General features: G+C 44.5%; 1 protein-coding gene across 1 annotated transcript in view; it reads left to right on the top strand.

Moving 5' to 3' along the window:
• krt222 (keratin 222) overlaps nucleotides 1–21,386 on the top strand; it is a 40,719-nt gene extending 19,333 nt beyond the window's left edge. Inside the window, exons 4-7 of the mRNA XM_041173785.1 lie at nucleotides 9,096–9,316; nucleotides 14,599–14,675; nucleotides 17,267–17,402; nucleotides 21,078–21,386. Coding sequence (XP_041029719.1) covers nucleotides 9,096–9,316; nucleotides 14,599–14,675; nucleotides 17,267–17,402; nucleotides 21,078–21,291 — 648 coding nt within the window. The 3' untranslated portion in view covers nucleotides 21,292–21,386. The remainder of the gene's footprint in view (nucleotides 1–9,095; nucleotides 9,317–14,598; nucleotides 14,676–17,266; nucleotides 17,403–21,077) is intronic.
• Nucleotides 21,387–26,133: the final 4,747 nt, after the last annotated feature.

Genomic DNA, 26,133 nt, shown 5'->3' with positions numbered 1-26,133 from the left:
CATCCCAGATGTCTGAAATGACCCTTTCATTTGACCCCAAAGTCCACTCAGTTCCTGTGTAATAAAGTTTAGAGCCAGCCACATCCCGCATTACAGACTGGCGTACCCTGCACCACATTACATTAAAAAGCATACTCAGGCCATTGCGACAAAAGAAAATTTATCTCACGTTGACAGTCAAAACAAATTAACAGAACCTTCTCTGGTCTTCAAACCCAGACCAGTGAACATAAACAAACTATTGCACAATAGAAGATCACCTGTGACCATTCCCTCTTGAGCTCATGGTGCCTTAAACTTAATGTTTGCGAGTGCTAAGTCTTGGTGCTCCCCCCTCACTGGCACTGGCATTGAGGGCAGCCAGCCGACTCTGCTGTCCTGTTGGCCTTGATGACCTTGGCAGTTGTTCTCCGGCCAGTGGAGCCTGTGCTGGCCCTGCCTGGGGGGGGGAGCTGCCAGTTCCAGAGCTGGCATACAGGGGAGGTGGTGGCATAGTGGTATTGTCACTGGACCAGTATTCCAGAGACCCAGGGTAATGCTCAATTCCTGCCAAGGCAGATGGTGGAATTTGAATTCAATTAAAATCTGGAATTAAAAGTCTAATGATGACCATGAAACATTGCCGATTGTCGTAAAAACCCATCTAGTTCACTAATAAGGAAATCTGCCGTCTTTACCTGGTCTGGCCTACTTGTGACTCCAGACCCACAGCAATGTGGTTGACTCTTAAATGCCCCCTGAAATGGCCTAGCAAGCCACTCAGTTGTAACAAACCGCTACAAAGTCACAAAAAAGGAATGAAACTGGATAGACCACCCAGCATTGACCTAGGCACCGGAAACGACAACTGCAATCTCATCCCTGTCGACCCTGCAAAGTCCTCCTTACTAACATCTGGGGGCTTGTGCCAAAATTGGGAGAGCTGTCTCACAGACTAGTCAAGCAACAGTCTGACACAGTCATCCTCACGGAATCATATCTTACAGATAATGTCCCAGACACCACCATCACCATCCCTGGGTATATCCTGTCCCACTGGCAGGGCTGACCCAGCAGAGGTGGGGACACAGTGGGATACAGTCAGGAGGGAGTTACCCTGGAAGTCCTCAACATTGGCTTTGGCAGGTCAAAAATGGACAAGGAAACCTTCTGTTGATTACCACGTACTGCCCTCCCTCAGCTGATGAATCAGTGCTTCTCCATGTTGAACACCACATGGAGGAAGCACTGAGAGTGGCAAAGGCAGAGAATATACTCTAGTTGGGGGACTTCAATGTCCATCACCAAGAGTGGCTCCATAGCACCACCATAGACTGAGCTGGCCGAGTCCTGAAGGACATAGCTGCTAGACTGGGTCTGCGGCAGCTGGTGAGAAAACCAACTGGAGGGAAAAACATACTTAACCCCATCCTCACCAACCTGCCTGCTGCAGATGCATCTGCCCATTACACCACATGGACTGCAGCGGTTCAAAAAGGCAGCTCACCACCACCTTCTCAAGGGCAACTAGGGATGGGCAATAAATGCTGGCCCAGCCAGCGAAGCCCACATCCCATGAATTAATTTTTAAAAAGTTGCCGCAGGTTTATCAGATGCCACAGTCACTGGCAGAGGGGCAGAGGAGCTGCTGCCATCATCCAGAGCGCCCTGAGAGGTGCCACAGAGACAACAGGCAGCTCATGGCCAATGTGAGGTCGCTCTGGAGCTCCCTGCTTGCCATTGATGGATGGGGACCCAGCTGAGATACTGGACGCCTCATCCAACCCCCACACTGGCACTGACCAGCTCAGGGCCTGTGTAAGGGCTGCAGGTCCGAGCACAACCCCAGGAACCCCTGATTCTGTCCCTGGAGCTGCCTCTCCATGAGAGTCTCCACTCTCTCAATGGAGGGGGCAGTGCACTCGGCCATGAGGGTCAATGCAATGCTCACACAGTGCATGGACTCCTCCACAATGGAGACAATGGCACACACGTCCTCATGGATCTCTGCCAGATCCTCCCACACATTCCGCTGGACATCCAGCATCTGCCGCCTGATGGACAACTCCAGAGGCTCATCATCTGCCTTCGACTGAGCATTGTCCTGGTCCCCAGTAGCCCTCTGACTGCCGGTGCCCTGGGCACTCTCTGCCTCTGCCTGCACCTCAAGCGAGTGTGAAGTGCCCTCACCAATGTTCACTAACATCCTAGCTGAAGATCTAGTGTCCCCCAAGGTAATGTTATCTGCACTGGTGCCTGGTTCAGAGAGCGGGTGTGACATATGTGCATCTGGTGCCTGGCAATCCTCTGGCGTCAGGCGTGGGTTTTCGGGGACCTGAGATTGGGTGTGAGGTGGCAAACCTAAGGGAGAACAATGATGTGTCATTAGTTAAAGTCATCACACTGTCACTGTGCATGCCAGGCACCCTGGTGAGACAGTGGAGATCTGCATCATGGTGCCATCGTCTTTCAATGGGGAATCCAGTTTTGAGGCTACTATCAATGATGAGACTGCACTAGGATGTTTGCACCATCTGAAACTCTCACCTCTGTGCACTGAGCTCTTACCTTCACCTGACACCCCAGCCACTCTGCGGCTGGTTGACCGGGGTGTGTGGCGCCTCTCCAGCTCCAAAGGGCCCTGCTCTAATCTGGTGAATATTAAGAGGTTAGCGAGGGCTCTGCTGGTCTGTGGCCCTTCACTGTTGTTGTGGGCCATCTTCCCCTGAAAGGACAGAGGAGCATTGATGAGTCCGCTCTCTACCGGCAGCCCCATTGCAGTCTGGCCAACCCCCAACTGAGGTGGGCCTTGCAGGGCAGATCCGAGCTGTGGCCCTCGAGCCGCAAGGCACTCAGTCCGAGCAGCCAGGGCTCACCCGCTTGACCAGCTCCGGTGCCATTGACAACTGGCACTCAGACCCTAACGCCCCTGATCTCCACAGGGGGAATGGGCAGCCCTTAATACATCACCACACTGATCCATGCCAACCCGGTGCTCACCCTTCCTGAGTGCAGCAGGCCACGAAACTTCCTGCAGCTCTGCACCCAGGTGCGCTGCACAACATCGTGGCTACTGACCAGCACTGGCACCTCCTCTCAAGCTTTTTTTTCCTCAGGTGCAGTGGCCTCCTCCTTCCCTCCCTGGACCTGGTGTTTGACAGGCCCCCTGCCCTCACCTACCCCTTCCCGGCCACTGGGGAGCCGCTCTTCATGTTCGGCGGCCCTTAATCGGCCTGCCAGTGTGAAATCGCAGTTGGGTGCCAGTCGCAGGCTGTTCCCGGGCCCACTGACCTCAAAATTATGGCCACTGCGTTTTTACACAAGATAAATGGGTTCAAGTGCTTGCAGTTTCAATGATTGAGATTTTAAAGCGTCTGGATGATTGACACTTTTATTGGTTGTAGTAAGAGTTCTTTTAAGACAGTGGAAAGTTGTCGATGAATGAACATTTTTAAAGGCTATTTTTAAGCATCCTACTGTCTCCATCAGGTTCATTGGTTCTATACAGTGTATAGTGGGCAAATAGACATGGAATCTCCATTGCTTGACATGGGGGGGTGCATGAGAGCACCTTATGGATTGTTTGGGGGACCATAGCTTAGTATAGGGGGAGTATAGGGCCATGGGGATGTTTAGGGGGCATGGACTGGCATGGGGAGGCATGAGGGACCATAGGAATTTTTTGGGGGGGTCATTGCTTGGCATATAGAGTATGAGGGACCATAGGGGTTGTTTGGGTGGGGGGGGCGGGGTTTATAGCTTGGTATGGGAGGAATATAGGACCATGAGGATGTTTTGGGGCATATAATTTGTCCTGGGGGCATGAGGAGGACCTTTCTCACTTATCTTTCAAAAGCTTCCCTCACCCAGACTGTGGCTCAAGAGATGACCGGAGGGTTGTGAAACATGAAGCTTTGAAAAGCTGGCCTGATGCCATAAAAGTTGTGGAGTAGGAGGTGCCTATCCACGCAATGGAGTCAGCTAGGTCAAGAGTGCAAGAGCGGGCTCACACCCTGAGCCAGCCGGCATACTTAAAAGGGATTCCTTTAAGTTGAAAACCTCAGGAATGGGGACAGGATTCCCGAACTGATCCCGTCTGCCATTTTTAAAGGGAGCTGGAGTCACTTCTACTTCCAGCCCTGTCTCTTGAAAGTACACTAGTAATCTGTCATTCAGTACTGAGGAAGCACTGCACTGTCAGAGGGTCAGTCCTGAGGGAGTGCTGCACTGTCAGATGGTCAGTCCTGAGGGAGTGCTGCACTGTCACAGGGTCAGTCCTGAGGGAGTGCTGCACTGTGGGAGGGTCAGTACTGAGGGAGTGCTGACTGTCGGAGGGTCAGTACTGAGGGAGTGCTGACTGTCGGAGGGTCAGTACTGAGGGAGTGCTGCACTGTTGGAGTTGTTGTCCTTAAAAAGAATTGTTAAACTGTTGGTTGTCAGTTAGTTTATCATATGATTTCCCCTTTGTTCTGTAATGTTTTGCTATTGCTGAACAATTCTCATAAAACTGACCATTGAATTTTCTTAATCCTTATTTCATCCAAGTTTATCATTTGATGTTTAACATTCCTTTCCTATATTGAATATCTCATCTTTAACCTCACAGTAACTTTACTGAACCGTTCTTTCTTTTGCTGGAATTCAGAGAATTAAACAAAGATAATTTATTAACTAAAAACAGAAAATGCCGGAAAAACTCAGCAGGTCTGACAGCATCTGTGGAGAGAGAAACAGAGTTAACGTTTCGAGTCTGTGTGACTCTTCTTCAGAGCTAAAGAGAAGTGGAAATGTGATGAATTTTATACTGTTTAAGGCAGGTGGAGCGGGTGGAGCTGGATAGAAAGTCAGCGGTAGGTGGGGGCAAAGGAGAGATTGACAAAGATGCCATGGACACAGGGCAAAGGGAGTGTTAAAGGCCATGGCAAGGGCTAAATAAGGTGCTGATAGTGTCATAAAGGTAGAAAGCAGAATGTGTGAATAGCAGGGCAAAGGGCAGTAATCTGTGAAAGAATGACATGGAAGAAGTAACAGGTGGCCCTTTGGGGGTGGAGTGAGGAGAGGGGGCGGTGTTTGGGGAAAAAGGATAGAAAAAGGGATAAAAAAGCAATAAAACTACAAATAAATAAGTAAAAATAAAAATAAGTAAATAAAAAATAAAAATAAATTTTAAAAAGGGATTAACAAACGGGCCGGGGATGGAGGAGAGAGATCATGGTCTTGAAGTTGTTAAACTCAATATTCAGTCCGGAAGGCTGTAAAGTGCCTAGTCAGAAGATGAGGTGCTGTTCCTCCAGTTTGCGTTGAGCTTCACTGGAACAATGCAGCAGGCCAAGGACGGACATGTGGGCAAGAGAGCAGGGTGGAGTGTTAAAATGGCAAGCGACAGGGAGGTCTGGGTCATGCTTGCGGACAGACCGCAGGTGTTCTGCAATAGTAGTCACCCAGTCTGCGTTTGGTCTCTTCAATGTAGAGGAAACCACACTGGGAGCAGCGAATGCAGTAGACTAAATTGAAGGAGATGGAAGTGAAATGCTGCTTCACCTGAAAGGAGTGTTTGGGCCCTTGAACCAGTAAGGAGGGAGGAGGTAAAGGGGCAGGTGTTACACCTTCTGCGATTGCACTGGAAGGTGCCATGGGAAGGGGATGAGGTGTTGGGGGTCATGGACGAGTGGGTTAGAATGTCCCGGAGGGAATGGCCCCTATGGAATGCTGACGGGGGTGGTGAGGGGAAGATGTATTTGGTGGTGGCATCATGCTGGAGTTGGCGGAAATGGTGGAGGATGATCCTTTGAATGCGGAGGCTGGTGGGGTGATAAGTGAGGACAAGGGGGACCCTATCATGTTTCTGGGAGGGAGGAGAAGGCGTGAGGGCGGATGTGTGGGAGATGGGCCGGACACGGTTGAGGGCCCTGTCAACCAACGTGGGTGGAAAACCTCGGTTAAGGAAGAAGGAGGACATGTCAGAGGAACTGTTTTTGAAGGTAGCATCATCGGAACAGATGCGACGGAGGCGAAGGAACTGAGAGAATGGGATGGAGTCCTTACAGGAAGCGGGGTGTGAGGAGTTGTAGTCGAGGTAGCTGTGGGAGTCGGTGGATTTGTAGTGAATATTGGTGGACAGTCTATCACCAGAAATGGAGACAGAGAGGTCAAGGAAGGGAAGTGTCGGAGATGGACCACGTGCAGGTGATAGAGTGGTGGAAATTGGAAGCAAAATTGTTAAATTTTTCCAGGTCCAGACGAGAACATGAAGCAGCACCGAAACAGTCATCGATGTACTGGAAATAGTTGTGGGAGAGGGCCTGAGTAGGATTGGAACAATTTATTTTTATTTTTTATTTACTTATTTTCATTCATCTATTAATTGCTTTATCCCTTTCTACCCCTTTTTCTATCCTTTTCCCTTCCCCACTCCCAAAGGGCTATCTGTTACTTGTTTCATGCTGTTCTTTCACTGAGTGCTTCCCTTTGCCCTGCTATTCACACATTCTGCTTTCTTATCTTTATACCACTATCAGCAACTTCTTTAGCCCTTTACCATGACCATTAACACTCCCTTTGCCCTGTGTCCCTAACATCTTTGTCAATCTCTCCTCTGCCCCCACCTATAGCTGACCTTCTATCCAGCTTCACCGAGGGGGGCTGGGGGGTGTGGAGCCTTTAAACAGCATAAATTTCATCACATTTCTACTTCTCCTTAGCTCTGAAGAAGAGTCATTGGGACTCGAAATGTTAACTCTGTTTCTCCCTCCACAGATGCTGCCAGACCTGCTGAGTTTTTCCAGCATTCTCTGTTTTTATTTCACATTTCCAGCATCTGCAGTTTTTTGCTTTTATAATTTATTGAACTTTGCTTTCTGGAAAAGTTGCACATGATTTTAGTTTCTTTTACGAAGTCCTTTAAAGTGTCAGCTGGAGGATAAACTGCAACTATTGAATTCTATCTTATTGCCACTCACAATGTTAATCATCAGCACTCCCTCTGTTCATAGTGGCTCCAAATTCAGTTAATAAAGTCTTTCTCTCCTGAGTAGGACAGTGAACGAGCTCTACAGCTTAAAGCTCAACTTTTGGAATAAAAGCTTGGAACCTACATAAACAGTGAACTTTTGAGCATTTTGGATGTAGCCTGTTCCTTAGTGGGGATTGCTGGTCGTTAAAGGCTGGTGTAACGCGATGAACCATCTCATGGCGCCAATGCATTTTTAGGCAGGCAGGTGGCGAGGCAGCAATTATCTGGGGCTTCTAGTCTAAACAAATCTGTGAACTGTCTGAGAAGGAGGAAGGAAAACAGTGAAGGGAAAATTGACAGTCCGCAAGAGGCCGGCCTTTGCTCCATTATCTCGGCTGCCTCTCCCTCAAATTGCTAGACCTTGTCCCTGGTAATACAAATAGACTCGGTGGCATCAGGAGTCCCGCCTGCCAACCGGAAAGCTGGCGAGACCCTCGCTGCCTCTTCTCCAGAGGGCTTGCCGAACCAGACACCAAGCAGGCAGCTGGGAGGCCAACAGCCTCCCCTGGAACCAAGACCCTGAAGGCGGACCTCTCGCCTCACCAGAATTGCTGACCTCTGATTGGCTGGCAACTCTTATGCTCAGCAGCATCACAAAGGAGGCTGTGGTTGCCGCTGGAAGAACAGGCACTGGAGTCCCAGGTACGTGGAGTGACCCAGGCCACGGGTAAGTGATGTGTGGCGGGGGCTTCAAAGGGTAGGGGTTGCAAGGAGAGAGTTACAGGCTGTTTGGCAGCAAGGGCAGTGTGGTGTCTGTCAGGGGGCACTCCCATCCCATTGTCCAATCTTTTGATCAGGCACTGAGTGTCTTTAATCAAGGGACCGCCCCCTGGAGGTGACAAGCAGCCCGCATGGGTTCAGTTGTACATGCCACCCGGTGATGGGCCCACCTGCAACTGGTGGGTTAATACCGGTGGTGATGGGATGGGGCCCTGAAGTGGTTATTAATTGGTCGCTTAAGGGCCTCAATTGGTAGCGGGGCAGAAGGGTCAACCACGGCCTCTGCTGCCCAGAACTTAATGGTGGTGGAGGTGGGAAGGCAGGGTGCTGGTACATCAGCAGCCTATTTAGGTAAATGCTCTCCCTGCCTCTAAGCTTGTCAACAGCGAGTCACAAGATTCCGGCCAGTGATCCCAATTGACTCAGGTGCCATCTAGACTCCCAAACTATCTCCCAGTCTCCATTCGCCCCCCCCCAACGATCCTTGACAAACCTTATAAACACTTGCACACAACGCTCCAAGACTCCAGTTCAAACCTGAGACAATGTCCAATTGTGCGCCCTGATCTCCAGACCCCAGGCTACACAGCTCCTTGACTGTGAACATGGTGCTCCCAGTACTTCCAGATCTCTATTGAGTTGCAAAAATTTTAAATAGGGTGGAGATGGCAAATCTGAAAATTGAGTTAAAAAAAATAAAGTTAAAAAACAGAATAAAGCACAGATCTGAGTGACACAGCTATAACAGGGTTTAACATCACCCTTTTCTCCATTATAAATGTTTACATAGAGATTCCTGTTATGGAACAAAACAAAATACCGCGGAGGCTGGAAATCTGAAATAAAAACAGAAAAGCTGGAAAAGCTCCGTTGGCCTGGCTGTGTCTATGGAGAGAGAAACAGAGTTAAGACTGGGCCTGATTTTAACTTATTTGAAACCCACCACTTATACTGATTTCAAATCAGCTTCAATGTTTCCATTCAGTGAGTTTTCATCAGAACATTATAGAATGAATCATGGAATCATAGCCTGGTTACAATACAAAAGGAGGCCATTTGACCCATCGTGTCCACGCTGGATCTCTGCAAGAGCCACTCAGCTAGTCCCACACCCCACCTTTTCCCAGTAGCCCCACAAATTCCTCTCCAGAGGTGTTACTGAGGTTAACATAAAAAGCCTCACTGAAAAATTGTGACAATTGGAAATAAGTTTTGGGCAGCAGACACTCGATTTTTACTGATATAATAGAGATAGATCGATGTGTGTGATGAGCAACTCGTGTGAAAATAAAAGCAGTTACAGTTTTTTGTGAATGTAATATTAAGTCAATATGCTGGGTTGAGAACTATCACAGATCTGGTTTGAATTGATGTGTTCTCACAGCAGAAGGGTTTAGAGAACTCCCTGCAGGTGACGGAGCAGAGGTATGAGCTGCAGCTGAAGGGGCTGGCGTCTGTGATTCACGAGCTGGAGGGGGAGTTACAGGAGGTCAGGAGAGACATCGAGCACCAGGTTTGGGAACACGAACTATTGCTCAATACGAAGATGAGATTGGAGAGAGAGATAGCAATGTACCGGAGTCTCCTGGATAGAGAGGAGGGCAGGTGAGCAGTGAGATTTCACAATTCCCATTTCTTAGGAGCTTAACGTTGCCATTATGTCATGTCTCTTTTTTTTAAAATGTGAGTCATAAGCTGACCTTATCTTCACTTGATGTTGATGCACACACTTTCCAGCAGGGGTCAGGATCACAGGACAGTGATCGGTGTGGGGTTGGGGTGTGGCCGGCGAGGAGGGTGGGGCAGAAATGTTGGCTGACTTATATCACTACCCCAGGGGAAGGGTTGCTAACTCTACAACAACAACTTGCATTTATATAGCACCTTCAATGTAGTAAAACATCCAAAGGCGCTTCACAGGAGTGTTATCGAACAAAATTCCACACTGACTCATTGTTATGACCAATGCAGTGGGTAAAGGCTGAGTTGTTTTTTTAAAATCCCAGAGGGAAACTTTAAACAACTGTCATAAACTATCATTTTAAGTGTTATGTTTGAGATGCAACTCTAAATTCAGGAATCAGACCCCCAGTGCTCGAGAGGTTTTATGTTAAGCTAAGTGAAACATTTTATTAATTTACACAAGTTAAATATACGCATGGCTACAAATTCCTATTATCATAACTTTTAACAAATTCCCAAACGAATCTCCATTAAGGCAACAGCAACCCATAGACTTAACCAGATACCAGGCGAAGCATTTTCACCGTACAAATTTACTTTGGTTCCTGTGGAGTCAGTTGGAGGCTTACAGATTCTTTTGATCTCGCATTGCCTCTGCTCTACACACACACAATAGTTGTCTTGTTAAACTAGCACAGCCCATTGAATGTAAATTCTCATTGTATCACCAGCCACTTCTAACAATAAAACCCCCTTAATATTACCAATTTTATTAGCAAGATAAACATATTGCTTGGTCTTTGCTAGCTAGGTGCCAGAATTCACCCCACTTTTTGAATGCTCTATTAAAAAATGCAAATGCACCCTACCTCTCTTACATATCAAAGCTAATACACATCAGAGCACCCAGACTAGCTGGCTTTAATCCAATTAGACTAAACCTCTGGTTTAAAAGAAAAATATTTTTCAATAATATTATATACATTAATAGCTTCATGACACCCAGGCAAGGAGATATTAGAACAATGGTGCAAAACTTTGTTAAAAAAAAGTATGTTTTAAGGAGCATCACAACAGGGGGACTGTAAGATTGAGAAGCAGAGAGATTTAGGGAGGAAATTCCAGAGTGTGAGGCCCAGGCAACTGAAGTCACGGCTGCCAATGCTGGAGTGATTAAAATCAGGATAGTCAAGAGTCCAGAATTAGAGGAGTGAGGAGATCTTGGAAGGTTGTAGGACTGGAGGTGATTACGTGATAGGGAGGGGTGAGGCCATGGAGGGATTTGAACACAAGGATGAGATTTTTAAAATCGAGGTGTTGCCCAAACAGGAGTCAAGATGCTGTTGCTTCAAGTAAGATTAAATAAAACAGAACAGGCAAGGAATCAACCTGGAATTTTCCTGCTCTTTTGGCTCCCAGTTGCATGCCAGGCAGTGCATCTCCCACTCAGTTTTCTGTGAGTCAAGGGTGTCCAGTATTGAGAGGTTATAACAATCAGAAAAAGCTGAATAGGCTATGTAGTATAAAGGTCTGGCACATTTAGGATTAATGTGAAACTGAGTACAGTAGCGTCCACTCAGTGATGCAGAACATACGAAATAGGAACAGGATTAGACCATTCAGCCCCTCAAGCCTACTCCAACATTCAATAAGATCATGGCTGATCTTCTTGTGTTTCAATTTCCACATTCCCATCTACCTCTTATAACCTTTGATTCCCTTGCCTAACAAGAATCTATCTACCTCTGCCTTAAAAATATTCAATGACGCCGCATCCATCAACTTCTGAGGCAGAGAATTCCAAAGTCACACAACCTTCAGAGAAAAAACCCTCCTCATCTCTGTCCTAAAAGGGCGACCCCTAATTTTAAAACAGTGCCCCCAAGTTCTGGACTCACCCACAAGAGGAAACATCCTTTCAACATCCACCTTGCCAAGGCTGTTCAGGATCTTGTATACTTCAGTCAAATCACCCCTCACTCTTCTAATCTCCAGTGGAAACAAGCCCAGTCTGTCCAACCTGTCCTCATAAGACACCCCACTCATTCCAGGTATCAATCTAGTAAACCTCCTCTGAACTGCCTCCAATACATTTACATCCTTCCTTAAATAAGGAGACCTAAACTGCACAGAGTATTCGAGATGTAGTCTCACCAATACCCTGTATAACTGAAGCATAACATCCTTACTTTCATGTTCAATTCCTCTCATAATAAAGGATAACATTCCATTAGCCTTCTTAATTACTTGCTGTACCTGCATACTAACTTTTTGTGACTCATGTACTAGAACACCCAGATCCCTCTGCACCTCAGAATTATGCAGCCATCCTCCATTTAAGTAATATTCTGCTTTTTTGTTCTTCCTGCCAAAATGAACAACTTCACATTTTCCCACATTAAATTCCATTTGCCAGACCTTTGCCCACTCATTTAACCTATCTATATCCATCTGCAACCCCCTCATATCCTCTTCACAACATACTTTCCTACCTATCTTTGTGTTATCTGCAAATTTAGCTACCATGTCTTCACTCCCCTCATCTAAGTCATTGATGTAAATCATAAAAAATTGAGGCTCCAGTACAGACTCGCCACATCCTGCCAATCCGAAAAATACCCATTTATGCATACTCTCTGCTTTCTGCCAGCCAACCAATCATCTGTCCACGCTAAAATGTTACCCTCTACACCATGTGCTTTTATTTTCCATAATAACCTTTAATGTGGCACCTTATCAAATGCCTTCTGGAATCCAAGTACAGTACATCTGTAAGCTCTCCTTTATCTAGTGTGCATGTTACTCCTTCAAAGAACTCCAATAAATTGGTTAAACATGATTTTCCTTTCACAAAACCATGCTGACTTTTCCCGATTGCCTTGAGGTCTTCTAAGTGCCCAGCTATAACCTCCTTAGAGATTGATTCTAATAACTTCCCCACAATAGATGTCAAGCTAACTGGCCTATAGTTTCCTGTTTTCTGCCTCCCTCCCTTCTTGAATACAGGGGTTATATTTGCTACTTTCCAATCTGATGGAACCTTTCCAGGATCTAGCAAATTTTGGAAAATTAACACCAGCGCATCGACTACCTCATTAGCCTCTTTTAAGATCCTAGGATGTAGTCCATCAGGACCCAGAGACTTGCCAGCCCCCAGCTCCATCAATTTGCTCAGTACTGTTTTCTTAGTGATTTCAATTCCATCAAGTTCCTTTCTCCCTTTCACCTCCTGATTTGCAGCTATTACTGGAATGTTTTTTGTATCCTCTATAGTGAACACAGAAGCAAAATATTTGTCAATTTCTTCTACCATTTCCTTATTATCTACTATTAACTCCCCACTGTCACTGTCTAGAGGATCAACATTCACTTTACTTACTCTTTTCCTGTTTAAATACCTGTAGAAACTCTTGCTATCCATTTTTACATTTCTAGCTACCATCCTCTCATACTCTAATTTCTTTCCCCTTTTAGTCATTCTCTGCTGTTCTTTATATTCTAACCAATCATCTGACCTGTCACTCATCTTTGCGGGGTTGTATGCTTTTTCCTTAAGTTTGATGCTTTCCTTAACATCTTTAGTTAACTACGGATGGTGGGTCCTCCCCTTAGAGTTTTTCTTTATAGTAGGTATGTTCTTATTCTGAATACTCTGAAATATCCCCTTGAATGTTCCCCACTGCTTCTCTATTGATCTATCCTCTAGCCTAGTTTCCCAGTTCACTTCAGGTAGCTCAGCTTTTATCCCTGCATGGTTGCCCTTATTTAAGGTTAAGATACTAATCTTAGACCCACTCTTCCCTTTTCAAACTGGATGTAAAATTCAAACAAATTGTGGTCATTGCTAGCTGTGGATGCCTTCACTCTGAGGTCATTAATTAATCCTGTCTTGTTTTGCAATGCCAAGTCTAATATTACCTGCTGTCTGGTTGGTTCCAGAACGTACTGATCTAAGAAACTATCTCGAAAGCAGTCTATGAACTCTTCATCCAGGCTACTACTGTCAATCTGATTTTTCCAGTTTGTGTGTAGAGTAAAATCACCCATGATTATTGCCCTCCCTTTGTCACAAGAACACAATATTTTCTCTTGAATACTTTGCCCTACATTGTGGTTACTGTTAGGGGGTCTGTAGACCACTCCTAATAATGACTTTTTTTCCCTATTATTCCTCATCTCCACCCAAACCGATTCTACATCCAGATCTCCTGTAAGAGAACACATGACCTACACTTAGGGGTCAGTTGAGTATTAGACAGAGCTGTGTGCACCAGCAAGCATGGAGACCATTCCTAGCTTGTACCCTTTACTGTATATTTGTAAATAGTTCTAAGAGTCAATGAAGATTTACAGTTAATCTGTGTATGGCAGCAAAGACTTCTCTAGACCTACCGAACTGTAACCATCACCCTACAACACTCTATATCAGGTTGGGTCTCTTTTTCACTAGAAAGGAAAAGACTCAGGGTGGCCTGAGAGAGGAATAGATAAGAGTAAGGGTCTCATTTAAAAGGACTTCCAGCCCCACAAGCCTCCGAGATCTCTACACTCATATCATTCTCGCCTCTTGAACATTCCCATTTTAATTGCTCCACCTTAGCTTTCAGCTGTCTTGGCCTGAAACTCTGAAATTCCCTCCCTAATCCTCTCCACCATCTGCCTCTCTCTCCTCCTTTAAGACACTGCAATTCTTTGAACAAATCTTTGGCTGTCTGCCCTGTTATCTTCTTACATGTCTCCGTGTTCAATTGTGTTTTATAGTGTCCTTGTGAAGCATCCTTGGGATATCCATTGAAGGTGCCATATAAGTAAAGGTTGTTGTTGTTGGAAAGCTGAATAAATAAGATGCCGCTTCAATAGCAATGGATGTAAAGAATTTAACTCAGAGGTTTGGTACTGGGAAATGACCCAGAGATTATTACTCAGCTAGTTTGTAATAGATAGAGTATTAATCCTTATGCTCATTAACCACTAGCTGGAATATGTGTTGCTCAGAGTGGCTGGTTTAATTATCCTGGACTTGTAGCCCCTGTGTCGGTGTCAGTGATGTTTCTGAAAACAGAGTTTAGCTATATATAAGATGAGAAGCTTTCCATAACCAAGGCTGCTGGTTGGCAATAAACACAACGATGCTGAAGAGGAAATGTTTGCCTCTGACACTAAACAAATAATTTTACTACCTATACATGTTTTCTACATTTCAGGCTCTCTGGCGCTACTTCTGATGGCTATCAATCATCCTGCAGCAGCTTCAGTCGGAAAGAATTGGCCCTCCCTTCGGGTAAGTGTGACCAGTGACTTGTTTCACATTCTTGTGAATGAGGTTCGTCCAAACATAAAACCCAATATCTACTTTAGGCATCTATAATCCAGTGCCCAAGGCATACGGCTAGCTGTTCTCATCTCAGGGACAGTGTAGAGGGAGCTTTACTCTGTATCTAACCCCGTGCTGTCCCTGCCCTGGGAGTGTTTGACGGGGACAGTGTAGAGGGAGCTTTACTCTGTATCTAACCCTGCGCTGTCCCTGCCCTGGGAGTATTTAATGGGGACAGTGTAGAGGGAGCTTTGCTCTGTATCTAATCCTGTGCTGTACCTGTCCTGGGAGTGTTTGATGGGGACAGTGTAGAGGGAGCTTTACTCTGTATCTAACCCCGTGCTGTACCTGTCCTGGGAGTGTTTGATGGGGACAGTGTAGAGGGAGCTTTACTCTGTATCTAACCCCGTGCTGTACCTGCCCTGGGAGTGTTTGATGGGGACAGTGAAGATGAGCTTTACTCTGTATCTAACCTGGGTGACTATGCATTTGTGAAACACCAGTGTGCACAATGCCTTATGAGACAAAGAGTGAATCTCATATTTTCCCGAGTGGACATTGGCTTAAGATAAGCTATAAGAACTAGGAGCAGGAGTAGGCCTTCAGGCCTTCGAACCTGCTCCACCATTCAATTAGATCGGGGCTGGTTTGATTGTGATCTCAACCCCATTTTCCTGTCTGTAGCTGCTAACCCTCGACTCCCTTGTCGATCAAAAATCTGTCTAATTCAGCCTCGAATACATTCAATGACCCAACCTCCACTGCTCTCTGTGGAAGAGCATTTCGAAGATTAACCACCCTCTGAGAGAGGAAATTCCTCTTCATCTCCATCTTAAATGGGAGATCCCTTATTTTTAAATTGTGTGTCCTAGTTCTGGATTTCCCCATGAGGGGAAACATCCTCTCAGCATCCACCCTGCCAAGTTCCTTTAGGATCTTACATGTTTCAATAAGGTCATCTGTCATTTTCTAAACTCCCAATGGGTATAGGCCCAACCTACTCAACCTTTCCTCATAAGACAATCCTTTCATCCTGGGAATCAGCCTTGTGAATCTCTTCTGAGCTTCCTCTAGTGGAAGTATCTCCCTCCTCAAGTACAGAGAGCAAAGCTGTACACAATACTCTAGGTGTGGTCTCACAAAAGCCCTGTCCAGTTGTAGCAACATTTCCCTACTTTTACACTCCATGCCCCTTTGCAATAAAGGTCAACATTCCATTTGTTTTCTGAATTACTCGCTGTATCTGCATGTTCACTTGCTGTGATTTGGACACCCAGATCCCTCTGTACTGCAGCATTCTAGAGTCTCTCTCCATTTAAATAATATTTTGCTTTTCTATTCTTCCTGCCAAAGTTGACAACCTCACATCTTCCCACATTAAACTTCATGTGCCAATTTTTTGCCCACCCTCTTAATCTATCTCTATCCCTTTACAAACTCTTTGTTATCCTCCTCACAACTTGCTCTCCTTAGTATTGTGAGCAAATTTGGCTACAATCCACTCGGTCCCTTCATTCAAAAGATTGATGTAGATTGTGGCTCTTTGGGCCCAGTTTTCTCCATTCTACACTGCTTCCCATTTCCCCACACCATGATCTCTCAGAAGAAGCTGTGAAGGACCTGCTCTTCCTGATAGATGATGGCGTGGAGTGGACGATTTCTGATCTCAATGGGAAACGGTTACTCCCATTGGCCAGGAAGCTCCTCTCTGGAAGAGAAGGGAAGCCAGCAACACGGTTTTGCAAAACTGTGCTCCCAACAGCTAGGAGTAACTGGCTGAAGAATTATTGTTTTGTTTCTATTTATTCGTGGGGCTGGGCATCGCTGATAATGCTATATTTACTGCACATCTTTAGTGACCCCGAGAAAGAACTCATTGTTTGAGATTTCAAAACCCACCTCAGCAAGTTGTGAAATGAATTAAGTAAATCTGGTCATTTTTGGGCAGAAAGTTGGTGTCATTATCACAAAACATAACTAGTTCGCTGATGTACGTCAGACAAAGAAATCTGGCACGCTGATACCTCCTGCCCTACATACGACCCAAGTCCCACACCCTCACTAATTAACTGCTAGAATATCTTTTCAGGCCAATTAGAGATGAGCAGTAACTGTGAGCTTGCTAGTGACACTCCTGCTCCCAGGCATAAACAGGAAGAAAACTGTCATTTTTAAACCAATTACTCAGAGCAGTCGAATGTGTTTCTGCAAAACTGTGTCGCTAATTTCCCCCTCTCTTCTTGAGATGGGCTTCCCGAGTAATGTGAATGGCTTCTCCCCACGGATGTCAGAAATCGTGGGCTAATTTCAGAGTTTAATCAAAATTTCAGTGAGGGTTGTTGGGACAATCCCAGCTCAGCACCCCCACTCCCCCATCCCCCCCCTCCCCCCACACCTGAGGCTGTCATTTCATAGGAACCAAACCTCATGTGTTGGGGAGCAGGGTGCTCCTGCATTCTTATCTATCCAGACCCCCAATCCAAAACAAGACACCATCTCCTTGTGATAATGGATGCAGAGCTGGTGAGATTCTGACTCTTGAAAGACTTGATCCACAGGGTTTGATCGAAGAGCTTCTGCAGCAGCTTCTGCCATCGCGAACCGCTTGGAGCAGAGGATTGAGATGGTGGCGACACAAGAGATTTTAAGTCGCAACTCAGTGGCTGCAAGTTCAAAAGCTCATGGCAAAATTCAGTAAGTACAACAATTTTTATTTCATTCTTAACAGTGCACTGAATAAGTTAAATAAAATTGCTGCTGAATTGTTTTATTCATGCACTTATTGTCCATTCCTCATTATTGTGAGTATGAGATGTCAATAGTTTTTCACCGAGTTACCAGTTTACACTGAGCAAATTGACACTGAGCGTTGGATTTTCACCATTGAGATCGGTAGCCCGAGGGCCCTGTTATGTCCAGTCTTCCCTTTGGGGAGACGGGGGCAGGGATGGGGTAGAGCCGGGCCCACTGACCTTGGAAGCAGATCATAGGTGGCCACACAGGTGGGTGTGCGCTAAGGTGGGCTGGTTAGAAAGTCATCTGGGAACTCCCACCTGTACTCATCATGAATGCTTGGCTGAGCTACAAGACTCACAAATGCATTAACTCAGCAGGGATTCTGTTTTGACAACTGAGTGGAATGTTTACTTTGCTTGATTGACATCTTTATTTGGTTATAATAGGTTATTTTTTCTGTGATCTCTTTTGTCAATATCTATATGTTTATTTGGACAAGATTAAGAAGTGTGAAGTGATTAAAGCTTCTGTTACTGATACTATAATTGCCATGTCAGGTTTACACTTTTATAGGGCCGTAGGGACAGCAATTTTTTTCAAAGAAGATTTCTAAATGGGTGATTTTTTTTCTCAGCTTTTCAACATTTGCCATTGTTATCATATGGTTCATTAGTCTGTACATCATGCATACCAGGCAAATGGGCATAGAGGGGTAAAGGGAGCCATGGAGGAGGTAAAGAGATAGGGAGGGCACGGATAAGACCTTTTGAACTTACCTTTCAAAAGCTTCCAGAATCCAGACTATGGTTCATGACCCCTCTGAGGGACCCTGAACCATGAGTCATGGAAAGGCTGGATTGACTCTGCAAAAGCCTGTGTCTGAGCATCTCTTCAGAGGGCGTTTCTGAGTTAACAATGTCGCTGTGGAGTTGGAGTCACACACTGGTCCAGACCAGATAAGGGCAGGTGGTTTCCTTCCCTGTGGACTTAGCGAATCAGTTGGATTTTGCAACTTGTTATTTCCAGGTTTTTAAAAACTAACTTCAAATCTCAACCTGCCCTGGTGGGATTTGAACTCACATTCTCCAGGTTATTACTTCAGCAAAATAAACCCTACACTACCTCACCCTGTATGATGCTGCTGGCTTCTGTTTCCAAACAAAACGTGTGATATTGGGTTTCCTTAGGGGACACACAGTTATCAGTGAGTTAAAGGAAATGGAACACAGTGTGGGTACTCTAAAGGGTTATTGTATTCACTGTCTACAGTGACACACATTGCAGAAATAAAGAAAGACTTGCATTTCTATAGCACCTCTCACAACTTCAGGATGGCCCAAAGTGCTTTACAGCCAATGAAATAGTTTTGAAGTGTAGCCACTTTTGTAAAGTAGGAAGTGTTTCAGTGAATTTGCACACAGCAAAATCCCACAAACAATAATGTAATAATGATCAGATTATCTGTTTTCTTTAGTGATATTGGTTGAGGAGTAGATATTGGCCAGGACTCTAGGGAGAACCTCAGGATAGTGCAGTGGGATCTTTTAGGTCCACCCAAGAGGGCAGTTGGTGCCTCAGTTTAAAGATTCATCCAAAAGTTGGCACTTCTGAACGTGTAGCACTCCCTCAGTATTGGGCTGCAGCTTCAATCTAGATTTTGTACTTTAGTCTCTGGAGTGGGGTTTGAACCCACAACCTTCTGATTCAGAAGCAAGTCTCTAGGTCACAGAATAACCATTACGGTAAATTACTGGGGAGCTGTTGAATCTGTAGAACCAGCATAAGTCAACTTACTTGTTAGAGAAATGATAACTACTAAGGAATAAATATCAAGTTCTAGTACTTTGGGAAGTTATTGTGAATAGCGCCAGAACTTTGAGATTTACCAGACATGGCTGTAAATTATCAGTTTTTAGACAATATTATATGGATTATGTTGACAAACTCCAAAGGCTAATTCGTGTTCATAAGACAAATGCAAAACTCCCCAACAACGTTTCTTTCAAAGTTTTATTTTCTCAAAGAATGTTGCCCTCCTCCCTGTGGAAGTGCCACAACAGATTCTCCACTAGACAAACACAATAGAGCTGAGGGCCCAAGGGACTGCAGGCACTGACCCTCTGCTGAACAGTGCACAAGGTGTCAGCACAAGTCTAGACTTGATTTGCATTTCTATATTGTCTTTCACAACCTCGGATGTCCTCAAGTGCTTTACATGTAACTAATTATTTTCTGAACTGCTGTAATGCAGGAAACAGCAACCAATTGGCTCAGAGCAGCTTTACCCAAACAGCAACACAATAATAACCAAATAAACTGATTTAGTGATGTTGGTTAAGGGATAGATATTAGTCAAGACACCAGGGAGAAGACCCTTTCTCCTTTTCAAAATAATGACACAGGATCTGTTAGGCCCACCTGAGAGAGTACGGTGGGATCGCTGTTTAAAGTCCTATCCAAAAGATTGCCATTTCTCAGTATAGGAACCAAGAGTGTCAGCCTGGATTAGGTGCTCAAGTCTCTTGAGCAGAATGTGAAAGCCTGATTACAAGGTTTTCTGAATTCATAATTCAGAGTTTGAGTGCACTCCTCACTGAGCCACAGTTAAAAGTATGGAAAGGTGTATGTGAAAGACAAGATATCTTTGTTCAGATGTCAAGGGGTGCATGTCATTGGATTGTCTGAGCTATACTGCTATATCAGTGACTATTGACCAGTCGGATTAACAACAGGAGATAGGCTAATGACTGACAGATCTGAACGTGAGCAGTTGCCAATAGCAACCCCGAACTACTTGGTTCCCAAAGTTTGAGGTGAGGAACATAGTAACAGGAGGGGGCTATTCAGTCCCTTGAATCTAGCTTCAATTGCTGTTTGCGGAAGAGAGTTCCAAACTTCTACCACCCTTTGTGTGCAGAAGTGTTTCCTAATTCCACTCCTGAAAGGCCTGGCTGTAATTTTTAGACTCTGCTCCTAGAACCCCCAACCAGTGTAAATAGTTTCTCTCCATCTATCCTATCTCTTCCCCCTAATATCTCAAAAACTTTGATTAAATCAACCTTTAACCTTGTAAATTCCAAGGAATACAACCCTACTTTGTGTAATTTCTCCTTGTAATTTAACTTTTGGTAGTCTGGTATTATTCTAGTAAATGTACACAGCACTCCCTCCAACATCAATATATCTTTCCTAAAGTGCGGTGTCCAGGACTGCTCACAATAACTCCACGTGTGCCCAGAACAGTTTTATAGAGTAGATAGGGAGAAACTGTTTCCAGTGACACAAGAATTAATAACAAGAGATCAGAGATTTAAAACATTAGGAAAATAACCAGATAGAAAGTTTTCCACAGTTATTTGTTGTGATCAGGAACTCACTGCCTGAAAGGGCAGTGGAAGCAGATTCTATAATAACTTTCAAAAGGGAATTGGGTAAATCCTTGAGGGGCCGTAATTTTCAGAATTAGGGGAGTGAGACTGATTGGATAGCTCTTTCCAAGAGCCAGCAGGAGCACAGTGGGCCGAACAGCCTCATTCTGTGCTGTAAGATTGCCTCAAGTAAGTAATCAATGCTAACATGTTCAAACCAGGAGTCAGTCAGTAAGTCTGCTCAATAATCTTGTGATTGTTTCAGAACAGAGAAAGTGGACGAGGTTATCAAAGAGTGGGAATGCTCCTTTTTCAAAGATAATCCACACCTCCGGAAGAAATCCACATCACTCCGGTTTGACCTGCACCTGGCAGCGATGGACGAAGGCTGCTCACAGACCAAGCAAGGCAGCCTCCCTGACATCGAACTCAGGCTGGTGATGAGAAAATCAAGTAGCATTCCGTCTCTCAAATCATAACTGTCACCAAAGCGCAGCATAACATGTGTGATATGCAACACGCACTATCCTCAATCTCTACTTGAAGCTCTTGCATTAACCTAATGGGTGTATAAGTGGCAGTTCAGTGGGGGCTGTTCTTTCAATAATTAATTAAATTTCTAAATGAACAAAGGTGCATGAAAAACCAGCTGTAAGTTAATCTGAGAAGTGTTACTCCAAATCAAAATACTGCGGATGCTGGAAATCTGAAATAAAAACAGAAAACTGTGGAAACTCTCAGCAGGTCTGGCAGCATTTGTGGAGAGAGAAACAGAGTAAATGTTTCTGAAGAACTGTCATCGACCTGAAAGGTTAACTCTGTTTCGTTCGCCACAGGTGCTGCATGACCTGCTGAGTGTTTCCACAGTTTTCTGTTTTTATTTTATTTTTTATTCTATGGCAAGTTGTTTTTCAATCAATTGTCTTTCATTAATATTTTTCCCTGTGTAAGTGGGGCTCACTAGTTACTTTATTTTAAATTAAGAAGCGTTAACGAAAATTACGTATGAACTCTGCTGAATCTGACAAAGCAGGTAGCAGGTTTCATTAAGTAAAGGGGATTTATTGGGGATTATGCTGTCAACAGTAAAGTTTGTAATGCAGGAAGAACACTTGGGGCTAGAAATTCATCTCTAATGGCTGTGCCAAAACCTGCGGTGCTGGACTGGCTGCTGGTTACCTGCTGCACTGGATGATCAGTTCCATTGGTGAATTCCTACCCCTTGGTGGCCCAGAGTCTGGCTTAGACTGGATCCCAGCTGTAAAGATCTGCAGCATGTCAAGCAGACAAACCCACTCATTTCGCTCTGATTTTCATCAAACGATCTCATATTAAGTTGACGCTTGAATGAACTTTGGGTTTAAGGGCAAGTGTCTCCTGGGTTTTCTCCAGTGAGCGAGTGAGCCAAGGTGACACCAGGTTCATATCCTGGTCTTTTTTTTAAAGCTAACTTCACGTCAGCAGCAGTTGACAGTTACCCAGCTGGAATTGACATCAGCACCTTGGTAAGGGTTGGAGGCATGATGAATAAATCAGCCATGGTTCTGCCCCTGATTTTTATTTATTGACCGTCTCTATAAATGCATAGGAATGTCAGACAGGGCCAGGAGTGGGCTATGTCCCTGCTGAGAATCACTGTCTCGGTGTGAGATGGCAACAATGGTCCTCAGGACCTTCAGGAGAGAGAAAGAGAAAAGAAAAGATCTATAATTATCAGATTCAATATGAATATGCAGCGCCTTAAATAGCTTAATGTTTTAAATAATAATTTGATTCCTACAACACTCAGAGATTATTAGTGAATGTACTCAGGTAGGCTAACACCTTACCTGCGGAATGTATCCTTTAATAATTAAATACACACAGCAGTGGAAATTAAAAGGCAGAAGCCAAGCTGTGATGAGCAGGAAAACATTGATTGTAGCAAAATACTGCAGATGCTGGAAATCTGAAATAAAAACAGAAAATGCTGGAAAAACTCAGCAGGTCTGGCAGCATATGTGGAGGAGTCCGATACAGACTCAAAACATTAAACTTTGTTTCTCTCTCCCCACTGATGCTGCCGGATCTGCTGAGTTTTTCCAGCATTTTCTGTGTGTATATTATATATTATAAAGTATTGGTGTGTTGTACAGGGATGGCTCTGAATTCGCTGTCAGGTCTACAGGGGTGAAGTAAAACTTTGGGAGGCTGCTTATGGTCTGCTTCAGTTACTAGGTGATTGTTGTGGGTAAATTCAGTGAGGGCTCGTTAGTCTGGCTTGTGTAACTGTAGCCACTTGATGTAGCATCCTCACCATATTGGTAACAATTGCACCCATTAACAGCTGAAAAGTAAACAGGAGGATTCAAAAAGCATGAAAAGTGAGCCAAGTTATTCAGGGGCAATGAAAGATAAATGAGAAAGGGCAGGATAAACTCTACTCCAATCAGGCAAATTAACCAGACAAGTAGCAAGGTACTTGAATTTATCAAGTAATGATTGGGCTATCAGATCTGTTGTTTAAAGTTTGTAAGGTTCCTTTAAACTTTTGTCCTTGGTTTTATAGCTGACCTGAATTAGGGGCTGTGCCTGATTTATCCCAATTTTGTTGATTTGATTTTCATTTAAAAGATTATCAGATCTGTTGTGTTCTCTGAATATATGAGAGGTCAAAACCTGCAATGAGATGTGGAGGATGCAAAATGTTGGAGAAAGGCTTTTGCCATATCATACTGTCACCTTTTAATCAGAAGTATTAATCTAAATATTTTCTACCATTCAGTAAGGGTACTCGAAGGCTCTAACTTCTCTATGCTGAAGTCCACAGTAACCTCTGTGGCTGTGTTCAATAGGAGATAAGATAAATCTGTGTGTAGGACAGAGTTAACTTGGTCTCCATATCAATACACTTCAAAGTGGAGGGAAAAGCTGCCAGTTTTAGAGATTGAAAATTAAAAGGATAATTTACTGGAATGCTGTAGATGAATTAATATCTGAGAGAATTCAGGTTGGAACTGTTTTGACAGCACATTTCCACAAAAATGTTCCATTGTATTTTCTTTCAGATGCTGATAAACTTCCGGTGCATTTCCAGAATTTCCTGTTTTTAATTACATACTTGTACAACTGCAGCAAAGCACCTGTCAGCCTGTTTCACTCACCACCCCCCACCCCTGTGCTCATTGAGCTACATTGGCTCCCAGGCAACACCTCAATTTTAAAATTCTTATCCTTATTTTCAAATCTCTGCAGGGCCTCGCCCTCTCCCTTCAACCCTACAATTGTCCGAGATATCCAATTCCAGCCTCTTGTCCAACCTCCGATTTTAATCACTCCACCATTGCTGGTCACATTTTCAGTTGCCTGGACCATAAGCTCTGGAATTCCTTCCCTAAACTTCTCCACCTCACTGCATCTCTCTTTGAGATGCTCCTTAAAACCTACTTCCTTGATCAAACATTTTGTCATGAATCCTAATATCTCCAACAAACACTCCTTTTTCTTTGGGATCTTTTATTCCACAGCTTTAGTGGATAGCTGGTTTCTACATGGCTGGAATCTCTGTCAGTGGGTGTTTCTGATCATCTCTACTTGTCAATCACCAGATAAAACTGGCTCACAGAGGGAGACAGTGAGATATTTGAATAAAGTTTTGTAGCTAGCTACAGCTATAAATTCTAAGGGTTAATTTAACATCTCTGAGGAATACAATCCAACATTGCAAACTGCACAACTCATCCATTTTCAGGATATAAAGAAATGTTACATCTAATTTACAACATGTAAATTGTCACAGAACATTTAAGTGACGAGAACCAGCATGACCTGTAACAAGAAGCCTTAACATTAAAGGTTGGATAGACTAGGCTTGTATCCGCTGGAGTTTAGAAGAGTAAGAGGTGACTCGAGTGAAACATTTAAGGATGTTTCCCCTTGTGGAAGAATCTAGAACTAGGGGTTATGGTTTAAAAATAAGGAATTGCTCATTTAAGACAGAGATGAGAAATTTTTTTCTCAAAGGGTCATGAGGTTTTGGAACTCTCTTCTTCAGAAGGTGGTAGAAGCAGAATCGTTGGATATTTTTAAGGCAGAGCTAGATAGATTCTTGATAAATAAGAGGGTGAAAGGTTATCAGGGGTAGGCAGGAATGTGGAGTTGAGGTTACAATCGGATCAGCCATGATTTTGTTGAATGGGAGAGCAGGCTCGAGGGGCCAAGTGGCCTACTCCTGCTCCTAGTTCATATGTACGTAACAGGAAGAAAGATCAGGTTTTGGCAACAGGCGGGATTTATGGAATTACATTGAGTATGCACATTTGGGACAACTGGTCTTTGCTGGTGTTCATGCTTAACAACAGCTTAAACACCGGGTTATTCAAAATGCACCAAGGAAATACTGTGGTTAGGTGGGCTAGATGGGCAGAGAGTGAGAACTTCAGCAAAAGACTATGTTAAGGGCACCAACTGATGCTAACATATTGCTTCTGGGTCCTGGGTTAGAATTATTGGATATTTGAATGTAACATTGTCTGTGGGAGCCACTAGACAATCATAGCCCATACACCATCCCTCAGAGTTGATACTGTGGCTGAGTCCTAATTCACAGCAATGAGTGAGACAGGAGATGCCTGAGAGCAAGCTGTCATCACGAAACATGCACTTGTGCAATGCAGTGATCGTTGCAATGCTGCCAGAGGAGCAGCGTTTTCAGGCAATGGGCCTGATTTTAACTCCAAGCAAATGGATGGATTTTGAGTGTGTTAAAATCAGCCCATGTTCCCTAGGTGGTTGCATTTTCCAAAGCATTTCCCTGAGCTCCAGGAAGTTTGGGCCAGGCATATCGTCATAGAATCATAGAGTGATAGAGGTCTACAGCACAGAAAAAGGCCCTATGGCCCATCGAGTCTGCACCAGTCAAATAAGTACCTAACTATTCTAATCCCAATTTCCAGCACTAGGCCCATAGCCCTGTATGCCAAGGCATCGCAAGTGTACATCCAAATACTTCTTAAATGTTATGAGGGTTTCTGCCTCTACCACCCTTTGAGGCAGTGAGTTCCAGATTCCCTCCACCCTATGGGTGAAAGAATTCTTCCTCACATCCCCCCTAAACCTCCTGCCCCTTACCTTAAATCTACGCCCCCTGGTTGTTGATTCCTCCACCAAGGGGAAAAGTTCCTTCCCTGTCTACCCTATCTATGCCCCTCATAATTTTATACACCTCAATCATGTCCCCCCTCAATCGCCTCTGCTCCAGAGAAAATAACCCCAGTCTATCCAATCTTTCCTCATAACTAAAACTCTCCAGCCCAGGCAACATCCTGGTAAATCTCCTCTGC

The sequence above is a fragment of the Carcharodon carcharias genome, chromosome 23 (genome assembly GCF_017639515.1).
Source record: "Carcharodon carcharias isolate sCarCar2 chromosome 23, sCarCar2.pri, whole genome shotgun sequence".
Classification (NCBI taxonomy): domain Eukaryota; kingdom Metazoa; phylum Chordata; class Chondrichthyes; order Lamniformes; family Lamnidae; genus Carcharodon; species Carcharodon carcharias.
The sequence above is the reverse complement of the archived record's forward strand: the minus strand, read 5'-3'. Positions and strand labels throughout refer to the sequence as shown.